Genomic DNA, 14,372 nt, shown 5'->3' on the forward strand with positions numbered 1-14,372 from the left:
AGACCCTGTACAGTTTTCTCTTAGTTCAAAGTTACTTCAGGAACAAAGTTGGGTTAGAAGTTCACAAATACCCTCAAACACAAGGAAAAGTAGAACTAGATCTCAGGAATTGCAAGGACGGTAACACCAGGATCTAGTGACACTCATCTTTCACTTGCTCTCTGCTTCCCTCCCATGTACACTTCTCTTTCTCTGCTGGCTGGTTTTCCCTTAGTTTTAGCTTCATGATGCCAATCATACATAATAACCTCAGCCTTAACTCTGTTAAGATCTTTCAGTTCCAGTCCTCTGTCACCAACCAGAAATTTCCTTTTTGACTCTTACTTCAAATTGATTGGCCCAATCTTTTTTTTAAAAAAATCAGGCCATATAAGTATTTGATCACTGGTCAGTTGATGATGAGTCTCCCCTATGTCAGGGGGAAAAACTGGGTACATGGTTCAGTGACCAATTAGTGAGGCTAAGTGTTTGGATTCCCAAAGGTGGTATAAGTGGAGCAGGTAATGTCTGACACTGTTCTCAATAGTTATTTTTCACTAGTGCTGCTTTATATTCAAGGGTCACCTTCATTAGTAGACATTATGAGTATTTTTAATTTAAAAATAGTAACAATCACGTAACTTCAAGAAAATGAGCTAATAGTCACAAATATAGAGAATTATCCTGAATATCAGAGGAAAGTAAGTATATTTAGCACCAAGAACAATATTATACATAGAACATACAGGTTGAAAGAAGTATCAATGGCCCAACAAAAACCAGAATATAGTTTTATAGACCACAGAACAGAGTTAGGAGAATGGCAAGAAAATGACCTGGTGTTTACAGGAGTCAAAGTCCATAGGTCTCAACACTACAAAGCAGTATTTTCAAGCCAGTATAATGAGGAACATATGCTTATTAGAAATTAAAAAATAATTTATATATTCTATTTCAGCCACCATGACTCTTGAAAAATTACTTTAGTTTGGTAAATTTTAATGATATGACTACTCAATATAGTTTGTATTTCTGGCACTCTATTACTTAGATACAAAGAAACCCAGTGATAACATAAATTCAGACATAGTGCAACTGGCTCCCATCCTCAGCAACAGACTCATCCTTTCACTTAATCTTGTGATAACATGATCTGCATTTTGTCAGTATTTCTTCACTGTACTTACGGTACTATTTGATTCTGATGGGCCTTTTTTAGAATTTTATTATTTCCCCCGTTAACTTTCCTTTTAATGCCCTGGTAACTTGTATAGTTTATTCTCAAATACCAATGATTTGCCATAGTTGATTGGTTATCACTCCCACTGTATATCAACAAATTGGGCACATTTTCCTTTCATCCGAAATCAACCTTCCCCCATTTCAGTCTTTTCATAGTCCCTTCTTAACACAAATCTGACTTAGATAATTGCTTAAATTACTGCCTTTACAATAACTGTTTCAGCAGGAACAGTTAGCTGATCCCTCAGATTCAGTCATCTTTAAAATTACCTGTTCATTCACGTCTGGTAAATTTGTTCACTATTGGGAGTTGAGATGGGCTATATCAGATTGCATAGCTCAACATTCAAGTCTTTGATTCTTAAAGGAGAGGGAAGTTTATTTGTTGTTATAATGGCCAGATTTAAGGTCCAGTTGTTGAGAGGAACAACTAGAACCAAACGTAATCGTTCAAAAGGCTTCCTTGTGATAACATAGGGCAGTCATTCTCCAAGTGTGGTTCCAGACCAGCATCATCACCTGCAAACTGTTAGACTGCAAATTCTTAGATCCCACTCAGAATCAGAAACTATGGGAATATGGTCCAGCTGTTTTAATAAGCACTTCTGGGGATTCAAATGCACTTACTTGAAAACCACTTCCTTGTTCGCTGCAGTCCAAAGCTAGGTATTTTTTCTCAACAGGTATCACAACTCTTAACAAATCCCCAGCACTGAGCTCAGTATGCCACTGAAGTTAACAAGCATAAACTGGGAATACCTGGTGTTATGGCAGCACCTTGTGAACTTCTAAAAGTAGAACTGAGATTTGCCCCTTTACTAATTCTCTAACTAGAGGGTCTCAAAGAGCAACACAGACTGATTGGCCATTCTCCCAGTACGTGTCGCCTACAGGAATTCCTGAGTTTTCTGGCATGTGGAAGGCACCCTTCTTTTCATTTCAGCATTGATAATATTTTGCTTTACTTGAAAAAGACAATTTTTCTTCCTTACTTGAAAAGGGCAATTTAATTTTAATTGCCTTACATCCCATCTCTTTCCATAAAAGTATTCGAAGTGGTTTATAAAAACTGGCATGCAATAATTTAGAACAAATAGAAAATCAGGACTAAAAGAGGAAAGAAATATGACCTATATGCACATATCCATATTGGATAAGGCAGACTGACAAAAATACAATAGAATAAATTACTATTACTATTCGCAACTATTTAATTCAGATAAAATTTGGCAAAAATTTAAATGTAGATATAGTCCAAAGAGCAGTAGAACGAGGTGTTTGCAAAGTGGTGCAGTGAAGACTATGGATTGTGGAATCAAATGCCTTACTTTTAATCATAGCACTTTATTTACTGGCATATTTTATTTTTAAAAAAAATCAGCCTCATTACCTGTACATAATAAATACAGGCAAGGGCTAGTTAACTAACTGCATGGCGTGACTTCAAGGGCACTAGATGTGCTTACTCCTCCTCAGCCTTTTCCCAGTGCCCCGCCATACCTAAATATCTTTTCCCTTCTCCAAATGCAGAATGCATGACTTTTATTAAAAATAAAGTTTCACATATTCAACAAATGTATTTATCATCTTCTGTACCCTCTGATCTTTTAGAACAAATGCTGGGAAGTTATCTTTGTTAACAAATGTATCAGTTGGTCTTCCTTCATGAAGAGGATTCTCCCTGCCATGTCAGGAAGGGGGGCACTAGAACACATCTACCCCACAACTCTACCTGTCAAAAAACAAAGTTTTCCTCAACAGGCAGGGGGCTTTAGTCTTTTGAATATCCTAATGGTATTACGTCTACCTTCAAGGTTCCATGTGACCTGCATTTTCTGAACATGGCCATGTGCTGATTTTTCTTGGTCGCTGGAATTCTGCCATAACACATAGGGTGATAAAAGGTGTTCATTCCAGACCCAGTAGCAACAGGGAGAAGATGAAGGAACAAGACCGTTACATTCCAAGACAGGCTTGGAAGAGACTACATATACCTAAGAATAATCAATTTTTCAAGTACAGAATTGTATTAAGAAAAAAGAAATATTCGACGTGGGCCTATTATGTTCAAAGCCTAGTCTATGCTAGGCAATTTACATTGGTATTAATTTGTTTTATATCAACTCCAGTGGAGTAAGAAAAACAACATAAAGTGGAAATCTATTAAACATTAGAAAGTGCTAATCACATATTAGGAAAAACAAATTTCAGGAATGGTTAAGTGCCAATGCATGGAATGGTTAAATGCCAACAGTCAGCTTCAATTGTTTTTATTACAGTAGGAGGAATTTTACTCTTAATGCATAGAATTTGAAGAAAAAAATTTATATAAGCTTTTAAAAGAGGCCCTTTTGACAATTATTAATACAAATGTGGTAAGACCTTTCAAACAAATACCAATTTCATTAACAGTTAACATACAGCAATAATTTATTCTGAAATGTTCATTTAGTTTCTGTTGAGACACAATTCATGTCTCATTAATAAAAGAGCAGCCATCTCACCTCAAATACCAGAATATACAACAAGTTACAGCATAGCAAAAATTCTACCTACTTTCAGATAAAATCTAGTTCAGGTAAAATAGTTTCATTCAATGTTTTACAATGAACACATATATATATATTTTTTTGAGCACAAGAGTGTAAATTGTTACACTGTAGCTATCTAATGCACATCATGTGACCACAGAACTGTTAATTGAACCATCAGTTTCATTCATGCAGTAAAGCAAAGCAAGCTAGGTAAACTTGTTCATTGGGAACCATATTACTGTGAATTTCACAGCCACATGATTAATTATGATGTTAGATGGACTCACAAGGACTAAAACAGCATTTTTTTTTGCATAAATACCAATTTCTCCCTGATGTAAGTTTAGTCAGTTTATAATCTAGAAATGATTGATAACAGCAATATATCATATCTTCTATCTGTAGTGTTCATTATTTTAAGACAAGCAATAATTAAAGGATGATGAGATGGGATGCTACTTAAATACATGTAAAACATACTGTACAAATATACTTGGCTTTACCATTTTCTTCCTAACTATTGAGATTGCCTCCCAAAATATGACCAGTGAAGACAAAGTATACTATCAAATATGGCTTCCAGAACAAAAACGCTCTAACAATAATCAAACCTATTTACAAAATTTTTCAGTCTTTTAAAGTTTCGTTTGAAACAAAATTTCTACATAGCAGTTGTAATTAACACATACTTTTCTTAATTTCATTAATTAAGCTGTTTAAACAGACGTCACAAGGTAAGACCCAGAATGGCGCTTAGGACTTTGAGTTCCACTGGATTCGGTGTTGTCAGTTTTTGAATCTCGTTTCTTTGTGTTGTTATTCACTGGCGTCGGGATCTGAGATGGCCGGGCTGAAGTGCTATCTGCACTGCTTTTCCTAGGGCTTGGGTTGTAATTAAAAGGAGTCACTCTGGCAGCAACAGTCCCACTAGGTGAACTGTGTTTGCTTGAGCTGCTAGAACCGAATGGGGTACGCTCAGCTATTGAACTTTCATTAGTCTCTGATGCAGGGACAGGATTACTTTGTCCCGGTTTTGCCTCACTTCCTTTTTGGTCTGGGGCATCTACCTGAATAAAGGAGTTCAGGCGGTTTTCCAAACCCATGGCACGCATGGGACCACTGCCATTGCCCATATGTTGTTTTCCCTGATTATCCTTTGAATCTTTAGTGTTTGGATTTCCCTTTTCTGAAGCACTGTCAATCACTGGGGGAGTATTTCCTGTGGGGGACCTTCCGGACCTAGGGTTGTTAATGGGACAGTCCTCAATTCTCACCCAAACATCCTCTGTTTTAGAAACAGCAGGTGCCATTTGATAAATTAAAGTCTTTGATTCAGCACCATTTGCAGCACCTGAGGAAGTGGCCGGAGAATTACAATTTGTGGGAGAAATTTCACTTTCTTTTATTTTTCTCCATGTTCCTTTAGTAGATCCTTGGTTTTCTTTAGTTTGCTTGGTTCCTGAAATACAGTTCACATGTTTTTCATCCTCACTTTTTGCTTTTTCACTGGATTCTGATGAAGCAGAAAGAATTGAGGATGAACTTCCAGTTCTTCTCCAAGTGCTTACTCGAGGAAGGGATGATGAATGCTTGCTGTGCTCACGTTTCCAAGTTCCTGACCTATTAATTGGAAGTCTGGAAGGACTTTCAGAATGGGAGCGTGCTATATCATGGCGCTTTGCTGGTCTTCCATCATTATACTCTATGGTGGGACTGAGATTAGGGGGTAGTTTTCGCCATCCCCCAGCCTGAACAGATGAATGTGTGGATAGAGACATATCAGGAAGAGAAGGACTTAAAACTGGAGTCTGTGCCTGGGACCTAGTGGGAGAATCTGGTCTAGAAGATGGAGAAAGAGATTCAAATGAAGCAGATTCCTCCAATTTTCTCCTTAGGGTTGGGCTTGGAGCTTCTTTGATGAAAGTTGACTGGCGTACTAATACAGGTCTCTCTGACCTATCAGATTCACTTCCACTTGATTTAGTTGAAGACATTCTAGAAAGCTCTACCTTTTTATTGGCTCCATTGCTATTATTCATCTGATTTAGTCCTTTGGAGGCAGACTCACTTCTTGGGATACTATTGCCGTTCTTGGATAAACCTGTTTGCTTGGTAAGGTTCTGCTGACTCATCTGTCTGCCTGGAGATGTGTAGGACATTTTCCCAGAACCCGAGGACTTGGTTGAAGCAGTACTAGGGGATGACGTCCTTGGCAGTTGAGATAATTTGTTGGGAGGACTTATTCCATTTCTACCAGGAGAAATTGAATTTCGCCCTGGAGATTGCATAGGTCTACTTAATGGTTGCTGGGCAGGTCTTGAAGGAGTGGAATCTCTAGATCCTGATCTAGAATGTCCTTTATTTGACCCAGCCTGTTGAGATGTCTGCCTGGTAACAGGGCTTAATTCTGACTTCACTGATGGCTTGGCTCCTCTAGGAGAAGTGGTGGCAGTCTGACCTTCACTAGGGCTTTTGGAGGCTGGAGTCTTAAGGGGTGGGCCTTTTTTAGAAACTGGACTTGTACTTGAAGAGCTATTTCGAACTCCTGGAATGTGAATCATTGTCCTACCTCGAGAGATTGAAGGCATGTTTGCTTGAAGGGGCTGTTTCAATTGGCTTGAAACTTCAGAATTAGATCGAACTTTCCCAGTAATCAAACTCTTATAAACTTTTTTCCCTCCTTTGATTCCTTTGTTTTCAGATTCCATCTTTTTAGATTCCAATGTACTTTTCTCCCCAGGCTTCAGAATTCGTGGGCCTTTATTATTTGTAAAGGGTTTTTCTTCCTGGTCAGGAGTAAGATGAAATGGGGATCCCAGAGAGATTCCCGATTTCAGTGAAAGGATGGAATCTGAATCAGATGAAGCTTGTCTAGATAAACATGCAGCAGCAGCCTGATGCAAACTACTTACTATGGAATTTGCACCTTCCTGAATGGCTTTCCAATCAAAATTTTCTGAATCAGGGGATAAACCATGTTCTGAATCTGGTCTCTGTACATCTTTCAAATCAAGTGTCAAATCTTCTGCTAATATGCCACCCATGTTTCTGGGGCTATGCTTTTCATTATCACTCTTGAGCCTTGAAGGCTTCTTCTTTTTTGGCATGGCAGAACTTATACATTCCTGCAACAGGTCATCTTCAGAGTCAATACTGAGGGAACTGAGAGAACTGTTTCTTGAGAAACAAACAGGGGTATCTTCAACGTGAAATGATTTAGGAGCATAACCTAATGCCTGAGGTTTACTTGGTTCTCCCTGTGGGTCAGGGGGCTCTGTCTCCTTGATAGGTTCATTTTCTTTGTTGTTGTTTTCTTGATCAATGTCACTAAGAGAACTTAGAGAGGAATTTCGAGAAAAGCAAACTGGAGTATTTTCAATAGCAAAATTCTGTAATTTTTCATCAGTTGCTGCCCCTCTGTCTGGTATGTCTTTGGACTGGGGAAAAGTGGGTTGCTTCTGTAGCATGGGTTTATTAGACTGTCCTCGACTCATTGGATGTTTTGTAACTGTCTGTGTCTTATTACCTGATTGTTGGCTGGAGGTTAGTTCTGTGTGACTGGTAACTTTAGCTTCAGATTCCTTATTGTCTTTTCCCTTTCTTAGTTCAGCCTTTTCCCTGGAAAGATCAATATCATCATCATCAAAATCTAGAGAACTCAAAGAATCATTTCGTGAAAAACAGTATGGAGTTCCTTCAATAGGTGTGTAATGATGAGGTGAATCAAAAGTAAAACTTCCTCTGACCCGATCTTCATTGTTTGGTAGCTTATCATTTAAGTCCTTGGAATTATTTTTCAAGTTCTGTTTCTTTGAATCTTTATTATCTGAAAAAGTTCTTTCAGCATTTAAATTATTTTTTGAATCTGTATTTTTTTTTACACGTGTCCTGTATTCAGTGTTTTGTGGCATAGGCTTTACTGGTGAAGTAGGTTTCTTCTTCTTACCATCTAATTGATTCTTGTTAGTTCCAGATGAAGACATAGATGCTTGTTGGACCTGGTCCATTATCTTTTTCACACGGAACGGTTTGTGACTTTTTCCTTTAGGCATAGCAGAATTAATGCATTCTGCAAGAATATCACCTTCTTCTGTTTTACTATCATCCAATTCAGGTATAGCTATAGATGATGGTTTCCCTCTTTGAGCCTCATCTGTACTTCTGCCTTCTGTAGGAATGGTATCTCGTTTTTCAAATTCACCTGTCTGTGCCCCTGCTCTAACCCCTTCTCCGGCAGCTAACTCATTTGGAGGGGATTCTATTGTTAGATCACTTAGAGATGTAGCTGTGGAAAAGTTTATAGGTGTCCCTTCTACACAATATACCCGTGGCATGTCATCTCCTGGTGTAAAACTAACATGCTTTTGTGCTTGTATCCTATTTTGTGAGGGCAAAAGTTTGTACACTGGCAGTTGACTTGGTTTCCTTGCTACAGGTGGAGGTAATTTTGAAGCACTCTGGGCTGGCTTTTTGGCTTTGCGTGAAGATTTTGTTGGCATGGCAGAAATAATACATTCTTCTAGTATTTCAATATCATCATCATCTGAATCATCTAATAGATCTTTTCCAGAATCAGGTTTCTCTGCCTCTTTTTCCTGATTTTCATTTGCTTCTTCAGGCTGCTCAGATTCTGTTTCATTCGCATTGTCATTTTCCTGAACTGGAGGCATTATTCGTAATTCCACATCTTTCTGTATAAACGGCTCATCAAGGCTCAGTGCACTCAGGCTAGATGAACAGGAAAATCCATCTGGAGTACTTTCTGTGGCAAAATGTAATAAAGTATCAGCATCTGGAAGAACCTGGACCCTCTGAACTGCAGCATTTACAGCAGCTTGCTTAGGTCCACTTTCTCTCTTCTCAGCATTAGGTACTTTATTTTTAGTTAACTCTTGTTTAGCCTGAACTGCTTGAGGAGGCGGCGGCGGAGGAGGAGGTGTTTTACTTCTGCTTGGTGGCATGGTTTGCCCAGGGCTATCTGGAAGGTCACTGGGGCTTATAATGCCACTTACCATTCCACTGCAGGGTTCACTTTGAACAGAGCTGGCAATTGAACGGCTCTCAAAACTATCAAGTGAACTGACAGAAGTACATCTGCTAAACATGAGTGGAGTCTCCTGAACATAGTGCTCTGGTGGACTTTTAGGTGTCTGGGCACCACTTTTTGATGGAGATTTGGCCCCTGAAGAAAGTTCAACAGCTTTGTGCCTGGCCGATTCTGAAGATAAACCAGAAGCTGGGAGTCTGTTGGATTTGGTTCTAATGTGCTGTGACACTGTTGGAACTTCACTCACTGGACCCTCAGTTGATCTAGTTCCACTGTTTTCTTTTATTTCTGCTACCTGTAGCGTATTAGCAGAATCTGTTTCTTGTGTTGTCTGATCACATCCTATTTCATCTTCAGCTGATGACAAAGATGATAATGAACTACACCTTGAAAAACATATTGGGGTATCTTCTACACAGTAAGTCTGTATTGTCTCTTGGTTGATAGAAGTAACTTTGCAAGAGGTGGCTTTTTGAGACTGACCACTTCTACTTTGTGCTGAACTGGGATGGAGCTGATTCTGCCTCTTGGCATTAGATGAAGGTGTGGATGTATTCTCATTGCTTGTAGAGATGTGTTCAGGTTTAGTGCTTTGTCCAGAGGAACTCTTTGAGAACGAAAATGATGGTTTCTGTGAGGAAGGAATGTCTGTGGAGTATTTTAAGCTATAATCAATAGGTTGATCCACATGATGTTTTTCTTCATTATATTTAATGCTATAGTTTGTTGGTCTCTCTTCTTCATGCTGTTCTTCCTCAGAGTAACGTTCACTATAGTTGGTTGGCTTATCATCTTCATAGTCATCTTCCTGACACAAAGACTGGTTTACATTTTGATTAATGCCATGATTAGAACCTACTCGATTTGTTTCTGAACCATTTCCTCCTCTTGACCTATATGGGGAAACACATTCTTGCTGTCCAAAATGTGGTTGAAACTTGAGGTGTTTATCATCAGTGCTCTCAGTATATACAGGGTAAGTTGTGCTTTGACTCCTTGATTGTCTTTGCTCACTGTGTTTCATTTCATCTTCTATTATATGTTTGGGTCTTGCCCATCTTTCATTCTGTGAAGGACTTTGCCTTCCAGAGTTCAATTGCTCATCTGAATACTTAAGACTGTAATTTATTGGTGTGTCTAGTTCTCCATCATTATCATCCATATGATTTGCACTGTGTATTTTATGGGCTAGGTCAGCTGGATATTGGCCATAGCTGCAACATTTACTTTCATCATCTTCAGAATAGGATTCAATCGAAGGTTTCATTTGACCTCTTTTACCGTAACCATCACTACTGCTAACACTATTTAAACTATCATTTGAAGATCTCTTATATTCCAATTTGGCATAAGGCATTGAACACGTCCTATTTGAATTTTCTGACTTTGTAAAGTTGTAAGTGTTTGAATGTGTGTGAGCAGTAGAGCTTCTTCTTAGTGCATTCCTCTCATCTGGCCCACAATGTAATTCGGTGGTAGATCCAGAACTTCTGTCTTCCTGAGAGGTGTGAATGGCTGACACCTCTTCCATGACTTTGGCAATCTGAGCTGCAGTGGTGGAAATCTGCAAACCTCGCTTTGAAGAGGTTCCTGGATTTTCTGTTGCTGGGTGGTAGTTGCTTAGGCTAATTCCTCGTTCTCTCTCTAAACTTCTATCTTTTTCAGAACGAGAACTATCTAAACTTCCTCTTGATGAAGAGGAGCTGGGCAACACTGTAGTATTTAAATATGGTGAAAGGACTGTCATGTTTCCAGTATTAAAATTGTCTGACCTATTATCATCATGTCGATTGGCGTCAAAAACATAGTCACCATAAAGATTTTGCTTGTGTCTTTGCTTACTACGGTGAGATGTCTTGGGACTTAAGTTGTCAATATTGTCAAAAGTTTCTGATAAGTGCTGAGCATCTAATTCTGCTTCCAGAGCTTTTTGTTTTCTGACATGAAGAGATGGCAAGCTTGAACCAGGAGACATAATATTGGCATCTTTATACTTTGCGGGTCTATTTGCCATGAGATTCCTTAAAGCTGCAGCACTTCCCATAGCAATCATTTTGTGCTTTGAATGGATGAGGTTCTTGAGCATGCTGACTGCCCCCATGTCCCATAATGCCTCCTGGTCTTTAGGATTTCTTGCTGAGAGATTCCACAAGGTTCCGCATGCATTACTGACTATTGTCAAACTGTGAGATTTTAAGTGTTGTAGTAAGGTTTGCAGGCAATTGTTCTCTCTTAGGATTTGCCTGAAATAAAAATAAGATCATGAAATTAAGATAAAAAAAAATCTGTTTGTAGTAACAACAAATAAAAGGATAGGAAACAAATTTAAATCTAAAGATAACTACTAAAATAGGCATAATAAAATTGTACCAAATTATACTATAAATTCCAAGCATTTCACATCTCCTTCTGGTCTTAGTTTATTTAAGGTTTATTGTTTTAAAGTACTCCTCTGTCAGACTAAAAGAAGTACAATGTTCATTTTAATCTATTCTCCATTTCCTATTCTGACCTGATAGCTTTTTAAATTTTTTCTTCAGCAGACACATTTATTTTATTTACACAGTGACAGAGTTTCTCAATTTAAGGACTATAAATGTATAATGCTGAAAGGGACTCTGGGCAATATAATCAACCAGTACATGTTTCTGTAGTTAAGGAGCATGCTGCAAGTGCCTAGATTAGCAAACTGACTTTCAGACAATCACTTATGTCTCTGGCACGGTTCTGTGATACTGCCACCCCCTTTATAAGTGTTCTCTGGCAAACTGTGTGTATAGTCATTATTTCTAAATATAAAGTAAAAAAATGTTTTCAATACATTTTTAACTATAAAAACACAGATTGAGAATCAACGCAATGAACTTTGGGAATTGAAGAGCTACAGCTTGCTTAGTGCAGGGTAAACTGAAGTTAAGGGCAACATATTCTGTTTTAGTAGACTTTAAAACTGATTGGCAAGGGTGTACAATAAGCTTTAACAAGGTGGTCTTTCCTCAGCAGTTAAGTAGACACCTGAGTGCTTACTGAGTTTAAAAAGTCATCTTTGCATAGCAGAAAGGGCTATGTGGCTTATAATTTATACATCAAAAACTTAAAGATGTTTGTATTCTTTACAGGTTCTTTTACTAAAAGTACCACATGGTCTTTTTGAAAATGAGTGAGGAAGAACAGTGAATAAAATGAATATGTTGTGGAAGATATTCATATTCATATTTCTGTTTGCATACTACAGAGCCCAAGTTCTAAAAATATATGCCCTCTATCTGAGGTGCTCTGTTAGGTATCACAAACTCTAGCTGACTGGGTGAAAGGCTGCTGGCTAAATAATATGATTATTGATATTAAAACACTATTAGAAAAATGTAAACCGCTGTACTGTTGGATCATATCTATAGGATTTGTTTTTGTGACTTTTTTTTTCTCTACCTATGAGTTCTACCTCTCAGCTATCATTTGTCCATTTCTAGACATCTGTATGATACAATGAACTTTTATTAGAATATACTGAGTAAATTAGAAATTACTACTTTTCTTTTCACTATAATAACTAGTTTGGCTTAGAACTTGCATAATTACACAAAACCAATGGATCTTTTTGAGGAAACGAATTCTACACTATTTTATTTCAAAGTAATATAAAACTGTATTTACCTGTGGTCCTCATTTGTAGCTATTAAGCTGGACACATTCCGTAATATCCCACCTCCACTTTCAATAATGGCTAAAGTATTTGTCTGGCTCCGGTAAGTGAGAGTGCCAACCAAAAATGCTAGTGCACCATCTACAGCACATATATCGGCTTTATTCTCAGTGCAATGTGCTGACAAATTCCATAAGGCACTCAATACACTTTTAAGGGTTGATTCCTATTAAGAAACAAATTACATGTCATCTAATTAGAGCTGGAACTTGTCTCTCATAACTTCTATGTTTACTTCTGTTGAGTAAATTATTATTTTTTTAAATTTCCCTTGCTGCTCACCCCTCACTGGTAAAGTATTAGGAATTCCTCATTTTAGAAAAACTTTCATTAAAATAACAAATGGAACTTAAGTCACTGGGATCCTCGTAAAATACACAGAACACAGTATTAATCCAATAATCTTTCTGAAAACTATCCTAAGTGTTTAGATGGCACATACACATCTTACAAGAGCTTATTAGAATATGAACAGAAGTGACATACATGCTGAAAAGATAACATTATGAGGATAACAGAAACTACAAAAAAACCCCTCTATATGCTGATATGGAAATATATCTAAGAAGGGCTAAGTGAAAAGAGCAAGTTGCAGAGCAGTATGTACCATATTTTGTTTGTATAAAACACATATATTTACATGTAGTTGATTCAAATGTAACAATGCAACTTATTAAAAAGAAAGCACAATGGAAAAACTCCAATTCTTCAAACTCCCAAAGAAACACAATAATTTCAAAACCAGAACTCCCTGGTATACAATACCATAGTAAACTGTCACAATGTAACTGCTACAGAAACACTCTGTATTTACAGTTCAAGATATTTGGTCAAAACCTGCCATGACCCTGATGCCAGCCTTTCCTTTTTACTACAAATCAATCAAGGAATAAACACTCATTATAAATCTACTCTGTGGCTATCACAATTAGAGGAGCTCCAGAGGATACAAACATAGCAAACTGACACCCGGTTGAAGGTGCCAACAATTTACTTTGGTGAGAAAAAGACGCAAAACCACACTTCAATGAAAGGAAGTACTCTAAAGGACAGAAAGTTGCCATCTAAATTTAATCAAAGAAAATATTTCATGGAGGAGAGTAGCTTAGTAGAAGACCTGTACACTCAGAGACAGTTTCTCCTGACAGGGGAATTAGAATGAGGAAGGTCATGTAAGAGGGCATCAGCAAGGGAGGATTGAAGAACACAGGGAAGACGGAGAGATCTAAGTCCATGCTGGGGACTAGTGCGAATTAAGGTCAGAGAGGCCAAAGAAGGTATTAAACGTCAGAGTAAACATGTTGGGTCTAATCCAATAACTAGCCACGGTGTTCTCTTCACCAGGACATGAAATGAGTGAAACCACCCAGGAACAAGTTTAGGTACTATTTATGAAAAGGCAGGGATGAAGTGCTTTCACCAATCAATTTTATGCTTGACATAAAGGTGGGACATTCAAAATATCCTGAGAACAGAAAAAAACAGCAAATATTTAGAGAAGTGAGCTTTTATACTGCAACTGGCCCAGAGGGAGGGTTGAAAGTAGGAAGATAGAAGTTGCTCTCTACAAGATGACCTGTAGAGGGATGAGAGTTGTGTTTCAAAGAAGCTTTACAATTAGAATTATGGGAAACAAAGAAATGGTTAGAGGCTGAAAGTACACGTGGTTAAAACAAAGGGAGAAGCTTCAATAAGATGTGTCATCAAAAAGTATCAAATATATGTGTAGGTAGACAATAAAAACCCAAGTTAATGTATAAATCTAGATTTTGTTAGAAGCAAAATTAAGAGGGACTGAAGAAGGTATACCAGCTAAGAAATGGAGCAAGTTACTGTTCAGGGTCTTGGTTATTACAAGAAAAAAGAG

General features: G+C 37.8%; 1 protein-coding gene across 8 annotated transcripts in view; it reads right to left on the reverse strand.

Moving 5' to 3' along the window:
- Positions 1-512: 512 nt before the first annotated feature.
- Positions 513-14,372, reverse strand: part of APC (APC regulator of WNT signaling pathway) — a 144,629-nt gene continuing 130,769 nt past the window's right edge. For 7 of the 8 annotated variants that reach the window (XM_054589969.1, XM_054589967.1, XM_054589965.1 and 4 more), the window contains 2 exons: positions 12,457-12,671; positions 513-11,045 (listed from right to left, as the gene is read on the reverse strand). In XM_054589969.1, coding sequence (XP_054445944.1) covers positions 4,472-11,045; positions 12,457-12,671 — 6,789 coding nt within the window. In that variant the 3' untranslated portion in view covers positions 513-4,471. The remainder of the gene's footprint in view (positions 11,046-12,456; positions 12,672-14,372) is intronic. The other variant, XM_054589970.1, reaches the window with a different exon arrangement.

This window comes from Pteronotus mesoamericanus, unplaced genomic scaffold (assembly GCF_021234165.1).
Source record: "Pteronotus mesoamericanus isolate MK-2021 breed Mesoamerican mustached bat unplaced genomic scaffold, CSHL_Meso_final scaffold_167, whole genome shotgun sequence".
NCBI classification, from domain to species: Eukaryota; Metazoa; Chordata; class Mammalia; order Chiroptera; family Mormoopidae; genus Pteronotus; species Pteronotus mesoamericanus.